The following is an 18,058-nucleotide window of genomic DNA, read 5'->3' on the forward strand; positions in this document are numbered from 1 at the left end:
AAATGAACAAATCTGAGAGAGGGGCATTTGCGCTGGCGGTTTTCAAGAAGAAGTCGAAAATGGCATTTTTAACCAAAAATGACAAAAATATGCGCTATAAATGAGACAATTGAACATATCCACACTAAATGAACATCTTGAGAGAGAACCACCCAAGGTACATTCCTAGAAAATTTCACAGCTATACAGTTTGTGGTTTTTAAGAAGAAGTCGAAAATGTAAAGTTGACGACGGCGATGGCTATGAACGACGGACAATTAGTAATACTATAAGCTCCGCTCGACTTCGTCGATAGCGGGGCTGAAAAAGAAGACCAAATTCAGGGGCACGTCCCCATTAGGCAAGTTCTATGTATAGCCCCCCCCCCCGTATACATGTAGTATGTGCATAGCGCCCTCAACGGTATCAGTTTACAATGTTCTGTGTTCGAAACAGCAATGCTAGTAAAACACTGAAACAACTTTCCTACAATGAAAACGATCTAGGGTCTGTTAATCACTCCCTCACCGTGTAAACTATCGATATTGTCGCACATAAATCACGTAATGTATGTTTTATCTTTCATGTCACAATAGGCAGATCAATATAATCATTCCCATGGTAACCAGTTCCAGATCTAGAATACCAATATCACCTTGTTGGGTAAACATCAGTACAAGGGACAAATAGTGACAACGACTAATGAATCTCTGTATATACACAAAAGGTTGCCATTTTAGCATTTGTTATACAACATGTAGCAGTTACTGTGCATAGGGTTTTCTGGTGGGATTGAAAAGGAAACATTTTTTTTATTTTTAGACAAATAAAAAATATGTATGATTTGTACATCGACTTAAAAAAACAAATCTACCAGAACACTTTTTTACTGGACCCCCCCCCCCCCAAAAAAAAAAAAAACTAGGATGCTATGAAGACGTGGAAGTAGAAACCAAAAGACTGCAATGTTTTAGGCCCTTGGCAATATCACCCATAAATATGCTATGAAAAGTGGAGACCACAACACCCAAGTACAATGTAACTCATAATCGCAAATTTCATTAAAATGCTGAATTTATTGACTATAATCCATTTAATGGTAGACATAATATTTGGAGCTAAAATCAAAGAATTTCACAATAACTGAAATGTACAATGCAATGACTAAGATATGTACAACTTTTTATGATAACTGTTTTTACATTTCCCAAAGTTTGAAATTGCAGAATGAAAATGAGTGACCTAATTTTCTTTTTGAGTTTCTCATGACTGACACAGATTTAACGAATGAGACCCATTGTCGCCGACACTTCAAATCAACGATTCTCATTGAACTGGAAAAAGTACAAAAAGTAAATTTTGATAAAAATCTCATACGAGCACATATCTCATTTTTAAAACCTGGCAATCAGAAATTGAAGTTTTACAAAGTATTATACATGCATATTATGTTATACATGCATTGTATGTCAGATTGAACCCACATTGTTTTTTTTAGAAAGGAACTCATTTTAGTCAAACAGTTTACACAAAAAAATTGTACAAATTGATGGTTATTATAATATTAATGTTGGTTAAAATACAATGCTAAAAGTGAAAAATAAACAGAAACTGGCAGTTACATGATGATAGTAAAACACCCCCAATAATAATGGTACAGTCCAGTTTCAGCAGTACTATTTTAAAATAGGGGTGGCAGACAGAGTGATGGGCACATTTCATTCAGAAAAGAAAGAAATTTACAAAATGCATATATTCATTATTAAAGTTTGATGCTGACGAGTGGGAGAATAACAGTGATAGCAAGATTTCAATTAAAAAAGAAAAAAAATATATATAGAAAATTCAGTGTCTTCCTGGGCAAATTATGTAACCCTAGTTAATTTGCATAACAATACAAGTATTGTTATCTTAAGTGAGCTTTGTTATTGATCTAAAATTGTCTGGGGAGAATTCTTGAAATCACAAAAACATGAATTAAATTTGCTCTACAACTGACTTCAGTACAAATGAGAAGCTAATTGACAGTCGTAAGAAGAAGAAAAAACATGAAGGATCATAAATTGTGTATATATTACAGCAAATACAATACACAGTAGAAGAAATTAGATAACCACAAAAAACTATTATTCACAACAATTTTCAATTAACACTTCTCAAACAGTTTTCCATGACAACCATTGTTTCATCTAAGAAGTTTTGCTAAAATTGCAAGAAGCTTTTATATACTGTGGAATACTTTATTTTCGCTGGAATTAATTTTCGCTGAAAAGGCTTTTTGGGCGTTTTGTATGGAATTTATTTTCACTGATTTCTGATGAGTTTAATGTGAAATATAGGAAAAAAAGTATATTCGCTGGATTTTATTTTCACGGAATCATCCCTTCAGCGAAAATAGCGAAAATAAATTTCAAGCGAAAATAAAGTATTCTACAGTAGTATAGCATGATAATGCAAACCAACTAGGGAGTATGTTAAGACCCCTCAACTTAATGACAAGTCAGCTATAAATGAGAAACAGATAACAATTCAGGAAACAATTGAGACAGGGACCACGGTGCAGTTGAGTTGAAGCAAATGTACAAGGCAGAATTTGATAAATTGGAAAAAGAACTCCCAATGAACAGCTCTTTGATTGGTTGTTAAGGGTTAGGTGGTCAATCTGGCTAAGTTGTGTTAGTTGTTTCACACTGAATCTGACGTTGTGGAGTTATTCCTATCAAAACAATGTCATTATTTTCTGTGTTTTTTTCTACACTCAATGCTGATTTTGTAATCAAACAAATGAGACATAACATTGTTTATAAATTTTCATCGAATTCAAAATTTGACCTTTTGCAAAAGAAGCAATATTTAGAGTTATTTTATGAAAGAAAATCCACCTGCATCATAGGAAAAATAAACCCGAAATCTGTCCTCTTGACTTTGTGGTGCCGTTTGACATTCCTTCACCCATTTCAAAATCGATAAATCGTACAGCCAGTTTCGTCCCATCTTTTGTATACTGGATCTTGTTTTCTATACCATCATCACCATAACATGTTTTTAAATCGACAGTTGTTTGAACAATAACTGTGTATAGTGAATTGTTTTGCATCCTTACGGCAGATTTGAAGATCACTACAAATTCTGTACCTTTTCTATGTGTTTCGGATGAAACCAGTGTGATGTTATGCCTATCTAATACAGAAACACGGACAGTTATGGCATGGTTTGGGTCCCCAAATAGCTGCACTCCATGCAATCGTGCAGATGACCCTGACGGTGTATTTACCATGAAAGAGATTCTATCACCTTCAAACTTATTGCAACTCCAATTTACTTCTTGACAAATTTTTCGGAATCTTTGTACACATATGGCGTTTTCTGAAATTATGCTTCGTGGGCGTGTATTAAAATGCACCGTCTGTGGGACTGGCGTCTTACAAACGATGAATTGCTGTATTAAACTTGTAAGGCTAGCATCCAGGATTTGCTGGCTCACTACTATTCTTGTGAATGTTTCAAGTGAACATTCAGTAAATCTTATGTGGGGAACAAACTCTTCCCACGCAAATGGAATGTCTAAATTGTCTTCCTCGTGTACTATTGAAGTATGTGTCACCCATTTGTCAAGCAGATCAAGTACGATGTCTTCATGAATTGCCAAAGTATCCCGCTCAATTATTTCTATGACAAGATGTTTTGGCAAATCACAGAACTGGCCAATGTTTAAATCATTGTTAAGAATAATAGGCGCCATTCTATCAAGAAATTGTAGACACTGTTCCTTAAGCTCGCTGAACTTGTGATTATCTGCTATAGGAAGGACCCTTAAGACATTGCTGTGAGTGAGTGAAGATAAATAGTCAAGACATCTTGTACGCAACTCCTGTATGTTGTAAAAGTCGGCAATTATTAAAAGATCATCTGAATTGTCTAATGCTAATGGAATAGTATCATTGTACATATAGGTGATGACAAGAACCATTAGTAGTGGTGGAAAGGTTTTGCAATCTATTTCAATATGCTGCTCAGGTTCACCACTTTGACGACTTCTACTCCACCTGTTGTTAAACTGTGTAGCAAACACATCCGAGAATAATGACAGTACAACGGAATGGACCTTTAAGCGCTGTTCATCTTGCAAAATTAATACAATATCTGTTCTTCTGTGGTTCTTACTGAAATCTTCTTGTAATTTTTCTAGTAATGACACCATTGTGTTCCTAAAGGAGGCAATATAAATCAAAGAAAGCTTAGAAAGAACTCCAGTGTGCTGAGAGTATTGAAGACACATTAAAAATTAATTTAAAATTACTTGTACTTGAGATATTGATGAAAAAGCTGAAAACTATAATTATCTAAATCAGTTAACTAATATGAACAGATTTGAGTGTAAAACAAAGGTCTACGTAATGTAATATCCATGTACCAAGTTCCATTGAAATGTGCTTAAAATTATGAATTATTATGCTAATTAAAGAATTAATATAAACAAATTTCAACCCAAAATTAATCGGGCCTGTCTATTGTCCTAGAGCATATATATACCAAATTGTATTCAAATGTGATGATCAGTAATTGAGATATCAGTGTTAATTAATTATGTTAATTAGATGATTAATAATCATAAATATTTACCAAAAACTAATTGAGACTCTGCATAGTCCTAGGCTCATTGAAATGTGATGAGTACTCTTTAAAAGTTTCATTATTGGTTCTGTATATATCAGTGGTTCATGGACAAGCAGAAAAATTAACTTATTATGCAAATTAGGGAATTAATAAGCACAATTGTGTATCCTAAAACTAATCAGGTCTCTGCATAGTCCTAGAAGATATATGTCGCAAGTCTCATTGAAATATGATGATTAATACTGAGATATCAGGCGAAAAGCTGAACATTAACTAATTATGCTAATAAGGTCCTTGAGTAACAATGTACCAAGTTTTATTGAAATGTGATTAGTACTTGGTATCAGTGGAAAAGTAGAAAATGTATCAATCTTTATGCAAATTAGGTAATTAATATGCATGGATTTTACTAAAACCTGATCAAATTTGCGCATTGGCCCAGAGCATCTATGCACTAAATTTCATCAAAAATCAATGTATGGTTCTTGACATATCAGTGGAACAGACGGACACACACTAACTGCAAAGACTCCCATTCTGTGCTTCGCACAGAGGGAGTCAAATACCTTTTGTATTGTTGAGAATTTGCAAATGTTTATTTGATATTGAATTCTGACAGTAATAATAATGCATGCTTTTATGTGCAATGTGGTTTGATTTGACAGAAAAATGTGTTCATTCCCATCACTGTTGATTAGTCTGGCCAACCAGCGATAAGAATCAAATTTTCGCCAAACTGGTGAAAGTTGATCCTTATTGTCGGTAGTGACGGTTATAATGAGATTTGAGTCTATGATTTCTTGCGATAAGAGATACATACAATTTCGTTTATTTTAGAGATATCATCTAACAACCACTCAAAACAATCATACAACCTCATTATTTTTTATTCATAAAAATAAATCAAAGTTAACATATAATACAATATTGAATTATAAAATGTAAAGTAACAGAAACTATTAATTAATGTGCTCAATCATGAACTAACTCAATTAAAATAATTAGTGTTGACATAAAACATTAACTAATTAAATGCATATAACTGTTTTAACCCGAAATGAAACATGTAATAACATTTATGTTGAAACGATGTTTATGATTTCAGATGATTCTTCATGTGAAATAAACTTCATCGTAATCAGTCAAAGTAGTGTTGCAGCTGTCAGTTGGTATCTGGAAAATGAAAATGTATAAAATAAATGTACCCCATATATTGTAAGTATGCATGAAGACAGTACAGCGGAAGTTTCGACCGACAAGCAGCGGAGGTCGTTGCGACAGCTACTATCTGAGTGCATACTTTGAAGTATCCCTGTAATAACTATACATCGTTTCCTTCCAAGGGTACATCATGGGAATGCCGAAATCCAAAACATTCCAGCCTACACGCGTAATCTTTCCATATTTGAAATTCACATTTCCTTATATGATAGGATAAAAATACCCTGTGAATGACCGCAAAATTACGGCACAATTTATTATTAGAAAATACATTATAACAATTTGAATTGAAAATTACATCAGGATTATTGACAGAAGTGATGATTTATGTACAAGACAGAGAAATATTGAATAGCATATTTGCATATTTGATGAAATTTAAAGAATTTATGATATACAATTTAGTAATGTATATAGTAATTTTCACTTACTTCCTTAACAGCAAGAGTTCTTGTCATTTCTGACACAAACAACAAATCACGATCTGCAGGATTTAGTACATACTTATGTGTGCATGGGTGTGTGTCACAGGATAAACACACTAAGGCAAATTGTGCTGGTAAAGTGACAGGCATGTCTGCAATTGTCCAATCAAATACATCCTGAAATTGAGAAAAAATGTTTATAAAATCATGTTATATTACATAGTTCGGCTGCCGCGTACATTTATATTAAACAATGCCATTAAATTGTATTAAATAGTATACAGAAAATAAGGAGTCTAATTATTCGAGAGACTCTTAGGTATTTAAGTTGTCAACATCAAGCAGATTATACTCAATAGTCAGCTCTGAATATATATCCCAAACAAATCTCACTGATGCGATGCAAATACACATGCACATGTTTAAAACATGCATATTAAATACTAGTTCAATTCACCAAAAACAAGTCATTGAAAATAATACAGTCCCCATTAAATTTGTTGTGCTCGTCATATTTAAGCGGAGGGATTGTTGCGCATGGCAAATACAACAGATTGTTTATTTACATCATATTCGAACACGTGTTGCGTGACGACCCCTCCGGTTTAAGACATAGCAAAGAAAAACATAGATCACAAGTGAAAATAAAACAAATTGAGGTGCATGTCTATGTTATTGCACTTGCTAAAATAAATCCTTACATGGGGCTTACAATGTTAACATACGTGTAATGACCGATTCTAGGATAGGGAATACAGCAATTGTAACTTTTTGTAATTGTATTGTTAGTTCTGGACTAAGGTGGCTAATAGACCCTTTGTGCAAGTCAAGCACCCTTTGGTGTTGAATAATATAGTGAAGGCAGTGTCCTCAAATTTGCAGTTTTAATAAAGTTCAAAATAATGCGTTGAATACAATTCATCGTTTGTCATGCCTCTAATTTAAATTCACATGGCAGGGGGTGTTAAACAATAGTGGACTATTTGTGAATTACACTTGCCCATCTACATTATAAAATTAAAAGAACCCCCCCCCCCCCAGGGGGAATAGCTTGTCAGTTTATTAGTGTAAAACGTTCATATCTTCATAACTATATCTGAGAGACGAAAAGCAATCTCAGACAAAATGCAGTAAGACATGTAATTGGTGAAACAAACATTAGCATGTGAATCACCCTTGAGGGTGAATGACAAGCGTAAAGCATAGGTCAGATTAACTGGCATGTCAAAAAAAAACACCAACATTCAGAGTAAGCTAGGCATAGGCCCGATTCAAAAATGTCTAAGCATGTCAAAGTTATCACATTTTGAAACAAACAAGATGGCCGCCAGTCGGCCATATTTGATCAAATTGCAAATTGAATTGACATGAATCCATTTATGGCATGCTAAATATCAATGAATATCAAAGAAAGCTTAGAAAAAACTCCCATGTGCTGAGAGTATTGGAAACACATTAAAACTATTCAAAAATACTTGTACTAATAATGCAAATCAGAAAATTAATATGAACAGATTTGAGTGTAAAACTAATGAGGTCAGCGCAATGTAACAGACCATCTATGTACCAAGTTTTATTGAAATGTGATTAGAACCAAAAAATTATGAATTATTATGCTAATCAGGGAATTAATATGAACAGATTTTAACCCCAATCAGCTTTGTACATTTTTCTTGAGTATTTTTGCACTAAGTGTCATTGAAATGGAATAATTAGTACTTTAGATATCAGTGTGATAGCTTAAAATTGGTCAATTATTCAAATTAGATAATTAATATGTACAGATTTTAATCCACAACTAATCAGGTCTGTCTATTGTCCTATATCAGTGGAAAAGCTGAAAATTAATTAATTATGCAAATTAGGTAATTAATATGTACTGATATTACCCTAAAAACTATCAGGTCTGTGCAGTGTCATATGACATCTATGTACCAAGTTTCATTGAAATGTGATGATTAGTACTTGAAATATCAGTGAAAACAAGCCATGCATGGCACTGTCCCCGTTAGGTATCAAATTTACGATATATAGTTTTATTTATAGTAATAAAGCTGGAATATAACCATGTCAGGAATATGTTTTTTTAACATTAAAATGATTGACATTTGTATCTGATCGTCAAAAAAGTACTTGTCCATATTGAGAAATATTGCTCTGGAACAGCATTTAAAATCAGCCATTTTGAATACATGTATATATATAACATGATGTATAACGAATATATAAAATTTGAATATATAATGTGTCAAAGCAATTAAGAGATATGACTCTAGAAGCTCATTCATTAAAACAAAATGGCCGCCAGACAGCCATTTTGAATCCGATATGAAAAATATATGATGTGCATCAGGAACCTGTAATGTCTAATATATGTACCAAGTTTGAACACAATCCATCCATAAATGCTTGATATTTGATGATTTTTTAGCACAAAAATGGCCACCATTTAGCCATTTTGAATAGGATCATCAAACCAATATATCCGTCTATCTATAACATGATGTATAATGAATATTTAAAATTTGAACATAATCAGTGAAAGCAAATCAGAGATATGGCACGAGAACCACATTCATTAAAACAAAATGGCCGCCAGTCGGCCATTTTAAATCTTATCTGAGAAACAAAATTATTTGCATCAAGTCCAACGTATATACAAGGTTTGAACAAAATGCATCTGTAAACAGCTGAAAAATGTTTGATTTTGATGATTTTTAGCACAAAAATGGCCGGCATTCGGCCATCTTGAATCAGATCGTGAAACAAATTGACGTGCATATGTATAATATCATGTATGATGTATGTTTGAAGTTTGATTGTGATTGGTACAGGCATTTCTAAGATGCAGGTCCGAACATATGCACAGATGCACACACGGAGGTCAAAACATAAGTCCCCGTTTTCGGACTGCGTCCGAACAGGAACTAAAAACGAAAATTGACTAATCATTATGCAAATTAGTTTATTAATATGCACGGATTTTCACCCAAAACTAATCAAAACCTAGCATTAGTTCAGAACATCTATGTACCAAGTTTCATCAAAATCCAATGAGTGGTTGTTTAGATATCAGTAGAACAATCATGGAACAGCTAAAAATTAGCTAATTATCATGCAAATTAGGTAATTAATATGCATGGATTTCTACCAAAACCTAATCAAATCTGCGCATTGACCCATAGCATCTATGCACCAAGTTTCATCAAAAACCAATGTATGGTTCTTAAGATAGAAGTGCAACAGACGGACATACATACAGACACACTAACTGCAAAGACTCCCATTATGTGCTTCGCACATGGGAGTCAATGATACATGGGTGACAGATATATAGTACTATTGCCGAAAAATAAAAACAGCTGTTTTTCAACCATTTTTGATCTGATTATGAAACAAACTGACATGTATGATGTATGTGCCAAATATGAATGAAAATGGTACATAAATCTTGGAAATATAGTAGTAAGGCCAAAAAGTCAGATGGCTGTCAATCGGCAATCCTTGGTCTGATTTTCACAGAAATTGTAATGGACATGTATACTAACAGTCGGCCATTTTTAACTCGCTAAACCACTGTACTTCGCCTGAACGGGGACTAATTAAAAGCAACATAAAATTTTGATTTTGCAAGTTTTGGCTACTAAATTCTTAAATACAAGCATGTGTCATTTACCTTTACAACATCTAAATGGCGGAACGGTCTTTCAATAACATTGTTATTATACTCAACAGATAAAGTTATTCGTCTCTCATTTACTGAAGGAAATACTAGAGCCTTCATCCTTTCTTCTGCTGTCTGTGAATATAAAATAAACCCATTAAGAAATAATCATGAGGGTTTACACAGCTCAGATGATCTGTTAAGGTTGAATAATGAGTGCAAAAACAAATTGAATTGAGCCATATCTCAAGGTATATTTTCAAAATTCAAAAGGAAAGTTACCTGTTTTCTTTCTTCAAGTTTCTTCTCCAAAATGTCCTTATATAAATAGATATAGATAGTAATTGAACATTTGAGGTCATATTTAACAAAATACAATTATTTACAGTGGCAGCAATACTGTAAGTGTGTTTGACAGGAAGCTAATACAATAATTCTGCAAATTCAAAATCACAAAATCAATGGAAAACACAATGTTTTCCGAAAAACAGAATGCATTCTACCTGTATAGCTGCAGCACTGCTTGTGGGCGGGACTTCAGTACCAGCTTCCAGGACATTAAGTATTTCATCAATCTGATGCTCATCTTCATCTTCCAAATTTATTTCCACTAACTCATTCACAGCATATGCAGCTTCCTCCTCCTCAACAATCTGAGCCATGCTCATATCACTTTCCTCAATACCTATGTCGTTGTTCACAGCATCTAATTGGTTAATATTATCCATCACCTCAACATTCTGAGCCAAGCTCTTGTCAATAGTGGGACTGTTCCCATCATCTGTGAAAATGCTCTCATCACTCTGGTCAGTGCTCTGCAACTTAAGTCATAATGAATTATCATTATAATTTCAACAATAATAAAATGCGTATCAACATATTTTCTATAAAACTAGTTTTGCAAGATTATTTATCAAACAATATCTTAAATTAAAATTGTATATGGCTATTATTTAGCATATGTCTGAGCATCAAAAATAATTGACATGATAGTTTACCTCTTCTTCTTTGTCGTCAGTACTGCGCCGTTTCGCAAGGAAACGTTTACTTAGTTCTGCCCTTCCTGTAGTAAAAAAGGAAACTAAGCATCAAACAGAACACCAATACAGATTTCTCAGTGAATATGATTTTTCTGTGAAAAAAACGAGGTACACATGTTGTGGTTTGCTGTAAATGAATTTGACAGTATGACAAAAACAGTTTTATATCAGTACTGATACTTTACAAGGATAATTAGCTATGTGTGTGATGTATTATAGTGTATGTCCAGTGACTATAACTAACCTGTCCCAGGCGCATACATGTACACATTCCACTTTGTTGATGGTGTCCTTGCCCTGGCATGCTTGTCAGCCAGCATTTGGTAAGTATATAGAGATGGCTTAGGTAACTTTTCAAACTCGCCAACAGCATTAAGAAGGTAGGGTACAAAGTGCACATTTGGTTTGAAGGCTTCTGACGTTAACACCATCCACTGTTCAGCATTTGAAGTGGTTTTGACATGAATGGGAATGTAACCAACTTTCCCTATGTCAGTGCAAAATGATTTTCTTACCAACTTCAAAGTGCCCAATACTTTTTCCAATATTTTAACATGCAATACCTGTAACAATAATCCAACAAAATAATGAAATAATAAATGAATTAATGACAAAAGATGAGTAAAAAACAAAACAGATAAAAACATATTTACCTTTGTCACTGCTTTATTATGTTTTGGGGCCAATGCCTTTGACGTCAATCTTCTTTTTCTACTTTCTTGAAGTTTGTCTTCAAACTTCAGTTTAAGCACATTAAGGCTCTCCTGTGCTTCTATAATTTCGAATTAAATAAAAAAAAGACATTATTTACAATAGCCTTGTACAATGTGTGTACAGTCTTGAGCAACTATGGTGTATCATGGAACTACAAACCGCAGGAAGAACAACAGTTTTTTGACCCTTTGATCTTATTTGCGTAGCCGATATTTGCTTTCTACTTCAGATTTATCAGATAAATCTAACTTGTTTACAAGGGCTCATACCACTAATTGAATTTCCAGACGACAATGTTAACATATGATGAACAAATTTGAAAACATGGCTTATATATGATCTTATATATGATGGAATATCATTAGACGGTAGTTTTCCATGCAGAAAAAATCCCCAAAATTTAAACCCTGAGAGTTATTTATCAAAATCTACCACTTGGTGGCGCCCTATACCCATACAATTAGTTGTAGAAAGTGGCAACATACACACTCAGCATAACACCAAATTAGATGGTAGGCAATGAATATAAGCCTGATTATTAGATGCAGTACTGTAAGGTATAATGTTCTCATTCACCACAAACAAGTACAGACCAACATTTGGCATGATTAGTAATTTTAATTAATTTCTAAAAATAATACATAGAATTATGACAATTGAAGGTAGTTTATCACTATAATTATAACAAAAAAATTTCTACTGAATCATTATTCATTATAGCTCATTATTTCTCCAATTAATTAAAAACAAAAAAACAATACCAGGGTATCTGCATTTAAGCCAGAGACACATGCCGGGCAACCTTGGATATACCAAAACACAACAGTGCTTTGAGTTACCATGGCCACACATGGAATTTGCTCTACATTAAAAGTTTAATTGAATCTTATGTGAAAAAAAAGTAGTTCAACGAAACAATTTTATGATTTAAAAAGAAATAAAAATAAAAATATACAAACAAGAAAAGGGTCTAGATATAAAATACTTGTATTACACATCCCTGATCAAATTAAATTCAAATCAACAGGATTTCTGATTAATTGGGGGGGGGGGGCTACAAGCACTGTTCAATAATAAACTCAAGATGGGATTAATTAGCAAAGTATTCACAACAATTCTGAGAAAAAAAACAATAATTGTGAAATTGAATGAGTTGTAATACTTGGCTAATATACTGACAGTATGCAAATCTCTTGTCAGTGACAAGATACACAACACAATTTTGAGAATTTATTTGAATATTTGGAAATTTGACCACATTAAACTTTGAACAGGGTACATTAGTAATGATCGCACTACAAATTGTTAAGATTGTCTGCCATAATGTGAAAATAAGACAAAAAAAACCCATAAAATGGTGTTAAGCATTTTTCTCAAAATTCCTAGAGCCATTCAAATTAGTGGCGACATGAATAATTCATTGATGAATGAATAACATTTTTGAACCACTTTAATAAAAACATTTATATTTACAGACCACAGCCCAACCGAAATCCAATTCATAAGATTAGGGCAAAAAATATACCAAATTACAAATTTTCAAAATCTTCAACCAAGATATAAGAGATTGCAGCAATAGGTGAAACGCATAGCAAAATATGACATTTCTGGATACAAAATTACTCCATTGTGTCTAAATAGTTGAATACAAAGCAAGAAAAGTGGTAAAATAAAAAAAGATTCCCAGTTACTTTGCACTACACCTGCTAAATAATTAATCTCTTTTTTTACACATGGAAACAGCTACACAGTTCTGTTGAAAGAAATTTTAAGACAAAAGACATAAGCCTATTAACTGAACTAAAACAAAGGGTGTTTTAATCTTCTTTAATCCCTGTTCTTCCTGGGGTTTGTAGTTCCAGGGAGCTGTAATAGTAGTTCCATGGGTGTATATAAAATGATTATAAAACATAAGGGCTAACATTAATCACGTAAATATGGACTCAAGGCACATAGTATTTATAAAAACATAAATAATTAAATACATGGCATATTTGTTGATATTTTCATGCTAGACATACATGTAATGTGTATTTGCACCATTGACACTGAATTGCAAAAAAAAAAACATACCTTTACTCAGGCTCTCTACTTCAAACGTGGAAGTCATACCTAGAGAATGAAAAGGTAATAAAAACGTAATAATAATTGTTGATTGGGAGAATATTCCAGTAATACGAAACAAGACACCCCCCCCACATTCAAAACACCTCCGTATACATGATTACATGGTACAGGGATTAGACGAGACTTGCGTCGTGTGATGTGTAGATAAGAAGAACAGATGCCTGATCACATGTTGTTTTACGACTTAGATGTTATGTAACATCCTGTTACCCTACAATTTCTGTTTGCCTAAATATTGACATGTAATAGTATACAGTTTTAACATAGACCCCTTTGCGTTCTATCTATACACTGGATCGAAACCTTCACTCACAGTCCCTCTATAGAGGGACTGTGCTTCACTACAACCCGATGTGACAGTCGTTTTCCCGAGTGCGTCTAATGTGCCGCAATTTTTCATGGGATTTGGGACGGTGTTTACAAAGAAACTCCGAAATGTTTTGAATCGTATTTTATTCCTTCGACATTTAACATCAAAATAAATTTGTATAATATATAGAAAATATTCATGTAAAATATTAGGTGGTGTACTTACTGATAGGTAGGGATTAAACCACATAAATAATCCGCCGATGCTTGGATCACGCGTTCGGTAACTAAAACAAGATCACTCTTTAAATTGGTACCCGATTTCCGGCGTAAAACAACTTTCCCAAGCTATATAACCCGACAGTCATTTCACATTGTGCCTACAAACATTTCAGAATACAATTTAACTTTTTGGCAAAGCAAATAAGGTTAATTATACACGCTCACCTGCAGAACTGCGTTCGGTTCAAGAGAAACTAACCTTTGCGCCGGCGTCTTCGACAACTAAAAATGTGTATTTTAGCGCTGTAGTCCACTGGGAAATGCGTCTGCATCAACTTGAAAAAGTTATGTGCGTCGTCGTCCACTGGGAAATGCGACTGCGACAACTTGAAAATAAAATGTGTAGTGCGTCTGCGTCAACTTGATATGCTAATGTGCGTCGTCGACTACTAGCAAAAAATGCGACTGCGTCAACTTGAAAATGCTAATGTGCGTCGTCGACTACTTGCAAAAATGTGTCTGCGTCAACTTGAAATAAAAAAAGGAAAGTCACCTAGGGGGCTCGTTTTGCGTCGACAACTTGAAAAGTGCAAGTTGCGTCGTCTACTAGGGGGACTTGTTTGCTTCGACTACTTGGAAAATGAAATGTCGTCATCTAGAAATTAAGGAACCGCATCAACGACAAATACGCTGTAGTGTGTTAGTGACTTCCACAAATCATCACCCGTTAAATCGCGACTACTACAACTCGCTTTGCGACAACTACTAATTAATTAGCGACGACTGTGAATAAGTTTTGTGCTGATTGCTACTACTCCAATTTGTAAACGTAGACATCGGAAATCGCATATTTGTTGAAGAAGCAGCATAATTTTGAAGCTATATGTTTTACCATGCAATTTATATCGACGCAGCAGGGTCCCGTACGGCTTTCCATAAAGGAACAGCGTCAGCGACAAATACGTGTGACTTCTACAAATCATCACCCGTTAAATCGCGACTACTACAACTCGCTTTGCGACAACTACTAATTAATTAGCGACGACTGTGAATAAGTTTTGCGCTTATTGCTACTACTACAATTGGTAAACGTAGACATCGGAAATCGCACTTTTGTTGAAGAAGCAGCATAATTTTGAAGCTATATGTTTTATCATGCAACTTATATTGACGTAGCAGGGTCCCGTACGGCTTTCCATAGGTTAGGGCAATGTTGTAAACGATGCACGGGTTTTCAAAAGCACTAATATTTATGACTAATATTAGTATTTTCAGTCACTTCTTATAAGTCACCAAGATCTTGTCATTGAGATCACTCTGCCATGGATGTCATGAGATCAGAACAACTGATTACCTACTTTGTTTCAAACTATTGTCGATTACCTGCTTTAACTACAGTTTATTACTACAGAAATAATGTAAACACGTCTAGACTGTAGACAAAAGTCTGCAGGTAATCGACATTATTTTGAAACAAAGAAGTTAATCAGTATCCAGAGCAATCAATGATAAAATCTTGCTGGTGTCCACAGTAAAAAAAGCAAAATAGGCACTGTCTATCAAATTCAAAATGTCACTAGACTTAGACAAACATTTGTTTAAATTTTCAATAATATTCATTTAAAATATTGATTTCAGAATTTGTGAATAGCATAATGTTGTTGTCATTGAACATACCATTTATGTCATGCCAGACACGTTTTATTTGCAAATACAATGTATGTAAAAGAAGCATATTATACGATTTCTGGAGGGGTCTAAATAGTTTGTTTTCTGCGAAAGTCATGTGTACAGACTGTTGTGGGATATTCCACAAAGTATATGGACACTTGTTGAATGATATCAGCATATATGCAAATCTTATGCAAATGCATAACATATTCCCATTTTTGGGGTAATTTACACACATTTTTTTCCCTGTAATTCTTATGTAATGAAATCAAAAATTGTACACAATAAAATAGAATGTATGAAGATTAGGAAAAGTACCAAAAATCAACATTAACGATATATCAGAATTTAGTATCTTCTGTTTCATTTTAATTCAGCTTTATGCGAATACCCCTAGTAATCAACCAGCAAAAGACCTCAATGTATTCCAATTTAAACAATACTTTATTGATAAAAAAATCCACCAAACTAGACAATATTCTGCCAGCAGTTTTGTCATACTGATAATATCATATTTGAACTTTTTTTCATTACATATTTTTATTGAGAAAGGCGTGGTGAGTTTGCTTTCATGTCATCATAATTATTTTATTGTTTCAGCGTCATAAACAATGCGTACATGTTATAAACCAGTACTCCAATTAAACTGTTCAATACATACTTGTTCATATCATTTTTTTTAAAAGGGGTGTTATATATTGTCTTTTTAAAGATGAACTAGATTTTCACACAATTAGCGTACACGCTCATCGACTACAATGATGGTCGATATAAATAATTGATATGATAGTTCATGAAAATCAATTCTCTGTATTATAAAATAATGAGACACTTCGGGCAATTAAAGCATACGTTCCTGGAACAATAAATAGACCAATCGCGATCAATTTGTTTCTTTACGTGGTTGTGAATTGTGACAGGCCACAATACCAAATATAGCTTCACTTTTGCTGGTCACGTTACAGATTTGTTCAGTTATCGTGATCATAAATGATCAAGTTTGAGTCGAGGTAGTTTGTAACTCCTGCAATTACGTATACTTTGTTTCATACACGATGCATCGCTCTATAATGCAGGAATTAGTATATTGTGAAAACTGCACTGTGCATTTTTTAGCCAAGATTATTTTTCCATTACACATCTAAACACAATTTGGTCTCCAGTCATCAAAATTGATGTTGACTACCTCAGTAATTGTTTTACTCTAATTGATGATAATGATATTATTGCACATTGCTAAGATAAGCAGAATATATTCACGACACACACACACTAAAATGCAAATCAAAATGATTACATACCCTACATATGCTACGACTTTTTGTTCTAGATATACCGTATATCTATTAAGTTTCACAAGTACATCTGTCAAACCATGGTTTCCCAATGTCGCAAGTGGAATTGTTACCATGGAAACATGACAAACTTTTATCATTGTCATTTTGAAAACGTGTTCCAGAATTATAAAACACTTTTCATTACCAAGTGGTTTTACGCAAGAATGTTTTTATATGAAGGGTGACATTTTTACGAAGGAAAAGTGATTACCGGTAATACATTAAATTATGAATAATCAAAATAGGTAATTACCATAAATTAGGATATACATTATAAATTCTGTAAAGTAAATCTGTCGTTTCACATATTTTTAATGGTTGCCATGGCTACATGCCTTAAAAATGCCTCAACCACCGTTTTCCACAACAATCTTTTCCTGACTTCTTGTATAAATGATTGTGTTCTGTCTTATAATGGGAGGGGTATCTGACCACTGTTTGGCATTGGGCCACTGGTCGAGAGGGAACGGTGCTGCAAGGCATCCCTATTTGTAAGGTGATGGTACTGCAAGGTTAACTGTGCCACAAGGCGGATATTTTATCCAAACTAAGGAAACAGTAACCATGTTGTTTTCAATGGCAACACCAGCATATTGATATTCCGTTTTATTGACTAGATTATATTATTGAACTTTCTTTTGAATAATTGTTTTTGTTCTACAACCCTAACTGTAAATTACAATGTTATTGTAAAAAGTCAATTTATTTGTTCCCATTCAAAGTGACTAATTA

General features: G+C 33.7%; 2 protein-coding genes across 2 annotated transcripts; both read right to left on the minus strand.

Annotated features, from left to right (window-relative positions):
* Nucleotides 1-2,866: 2,866 nt before the first annotated feature.
* On the minus strand, nucleotides 2,867-4,180 carry LOC146741877 (BTB/POZ domain-containing protein 1-like). The gene has a single exon (XM_085500618.1). It carries the CDS (start codon nucleotides 4,178-4,180, stop codon nucleotides 2,867-2,869), a length of 1,314 nt encoding a protein of 437 aa, XP_085356744.1.
* Nucleotides 4,181-5,465: 1,285 nt separating this feature from the next.
* Nucleotides 5,466-14,537, minus strand: LOC146741878 (uncharacterized). The gene is made up of 10 exons (XM_085500792.1): nucleotides 14,323-14,537; nucleotides 13,734-13,772; nucleotides 11,600-11,718; nucleotides 11,191-11,509; nucleotides 10,905-10,969; nucleotides 10,410-10,721; nucleotides 10,189-10,224; nucleotides 9,919-10,041; nucleotides 6,249-6,419; nucleotides 5,466-5,769 (listed from the first exon to the last, which is right to left on the minus strand). Exons 2-10 carry the CDS (start codon nucleotides 13,768-13,770, stop codon nucleotides 5,710-5,712), a joined length of 1,242 nt encoding a protein of 413 aa, XP_085356918.1. The 5' UTR covers nucleotides 13,771-13,772; nucleotides 14,323-14,537; the 3' UTR covers nucleotides 5,466-5,709.
* Between the last annotated feature and the right edge of the window lie 3,521 nt (nucleotides 14,538-18,058).

The sequence above is a fragment of the Saccoglossus kowalevskii genome, chromosome 6, assembly GCF_978046115.1.
Source record: "Saccoglossus kowalevskii chromosome 6, keSacKowa6.1, whole genome shotgun sequence".
In the NCBI taxonomy this organism is placed as follows: domain Eukaryota; kingdom Metazoa; phylum Hemichordata; class Enteropneusta; family Harrimaniidae; genus Saccoglossus; species Saccoglossus kowalevskii.

Excerpts from the sequence above, each read along its gene's own strand:
- LOC146741877 (XM_085500618.1), bottom strand. The coding sequence starts at position 4,180 with ATGGTGTCATTACTAGAAAAATTACAAGAAGATTTCAGTAAGAACCAC.
- LOC146741878 (XM_085500792.1), bottom strand. The coding sequence starts at position 13,770 with ATGACTTCCACGTTTGAAGTAGAGAGCCTGAGTAAAG. Across the intron at positions 10,970-11,190 it reads CATGTATGCGCCTGGGACAG|GAAGGGCAGAACTAAGTAAA; the intron begins GTTAGTTATAGT and ends TTTTTACTACAG. Across the intron at positions 10,042-10,188 it reads AACTTGAAGAAAGAAAACAG|ACAGCAGAAGAAAGGATGAA; the intron begins GTAACTTTCCTT and ends TTATATTCACAG.